This window comes from Vigna unguiculata, chromosome 11 (genome assembly GCF_004118075.2).
Source record: "Vigna unguiculata cultivar IT97K-499-35 chromosome 11, ASM411807v1, whole genome shotgun sequence".
Taxonomy (NCBI): Eukaryota; Viridiplantae; Streptophyta; class Magnoliopsida; order Fabales; family Fabaceae; genus Vigna; species Vigna unguiculata.
The window spans coordinates 19,629,167-19,631,006 of NC_040289.1; the positions used below are offsets into that span (position 1 = coordinate 19,629,167).

The following is a 1,840-nucleotide window of genomic DNA, read 5'->3' on the forward strand; positions in this document are numbered from 1 at the left end:
AAATAAATTTTTCCCGCGTTGGGAATTTTATCGAGATGATTATTTAATGTAAATATTTATTTTAATATTTAGTTTTAAGTAATATTCCCTAGGGATGTTACATTTGGTATCAGAGCAAACGTTTTGATGCTTTTGGGGCAAACTGGGGAGTGAGCTGACAATTGTGTGTGACATTGATTGATGTGTGTTAGTTGCTAGAATTAATAGAGCATGATTTAATCCTTAGCTGTTTGATTTTAACAGCTGAAATATGTGGCGTGCACAGGCAATGGCAAACAGGAGGCGTAGAAACATTGCCGGAGCTGACGAGATTGCTAACGCAATCCACAGGATGGTGGATGCGATGCAGCCCGTGGCAGCGCCCCCGCGGGCTATGATCCCACCTGTCAGACCAGTGACCATGGAGGACTTCATGCGTCACAAACCGGCTAAATTCACTGGGAAAGCCACCCCGGATGAGGCGGATGCGTGGCTCCGAGAGTGCGAGAAGATATTCAGGGTGATAGAGTGCACAGAGGCACAGAAGTTGAATTTTGCCACCTTCCTACTAGTGACTGAAGCTGAATATTGGTGGATGAATATGCAGCAGCAGATGATAAATAGAGCTGAAGACGTAACTTGGGCCAACTTCAGGACGAGGTTCCTGGAGAAATATTTTCCTGACAGTGCTAAACATGAGCGCGAGGCAGAGTTTCTCACCCTGCAGCAGGGAAACTTGTCCGTGCAGGACTATGTGGAGAGGTTTGAGTACCTCTCAAGATTCTACTCCCAGACGGTGACGGAGGAGTGGCGCTGTAGAAAGTTTGAGGGCGGCCTCAAGCATGAACTGAGGCGTTTCATAGTGCCACTGAGGGTGCGAGAATTCCCTATCTTGGTGGAGCAGGCCAAGAGTGTGGAGCAGCTGGAGAAGGGGCCCAGTCTGGTTAACCGTACACAGAGAAATAGTGCTGAGGGCAGATTCCAGAAGAAGCCCTACAGTAGACCCGCCGCGTCTTCATGGAAACCCAGGTGCTATAACTGCGGGGGTGAACATCTTCAGCGAAATTGTACTAGACCCGCCCGCAGCGGAGGCAGTGGCATGAGCACTCGTAAGTGCTATGCCTGTGATCAGCCATGACACTTTGCCGATAGGTGTCCTAATAGGAAGACTGCACCAACATCACGACCTCAGCCATCCTCTTCCGACAGGCCGAGAGCCGCAGGCCGGGTTTTCGCCATGACTAGCACAAAGGCCACCCGGTCAGGTAATCTGATCCTGGACCATTGTTTGCTTTATGGTAACAGTGTGCTAGTGTTATTTGATTCAGGAGCTTCGCACTCCTTCATATCCCATGATTGTGTGAAGAAATTGGGGTTGTCCACTCATGACCTCGAATGCGAGTTGATAGTCTCGACACCCGCATCTGGATAGGTTTCAACAAACCTAGCCTGTGTTGGATGCTTGATGGAGGTGGAGGGCAGACGCTTCAAAGTGAATCTAGTCTGCTTGCCCTTGGAGGGATTGGAGGTTATACTGGGAATGGACTGGCTGTCTATCAACCACGTGGTGCTTGATTGTGGACGGCGCAGAATTGTGTTCCCAAAAACAGAGGGGATAGAGTTGGTGACATCTGGAGAGGTGGTGAAAGAGATGGAGAATGGGGCGACTTGTTTCATGATAGTGGCCCAAGAGAAGAAGATGAGTACAGAGGAGCAGATCAGTAAGATACCGGTGGTGGATGAATATGCCGACGTATTTCCAGACGAGATACCTGAGTTACCACCCAGCCGGGATATAGATTTCTCAATTGATCTAATCCCTGGAGCGGGTCCAGTGTCGGCAGCGCCATACAGAATGGTA

At 49.3% G+C, this 1,840-nt stretch overlaps 1 protein-coding gene across 1 annotated transcript; it reads left to right on the top strand.

Annotated features, from left to right (window-relative positions):
• Positions 1–268: 268 nt before the first annotated feature.
• Positions 269–1,117, top strand: LOC114170235. Its single transcript, XM_028055726.1, has one exon. It carries the CDS (start codon positions 269–271, stop codon positions 1,115–1,117), a length of 849 nt encoding a protein of 282 aa, XP_027911527.1.
• Positions 1,118–1,840: the final 723 nt, after the last annotated feature.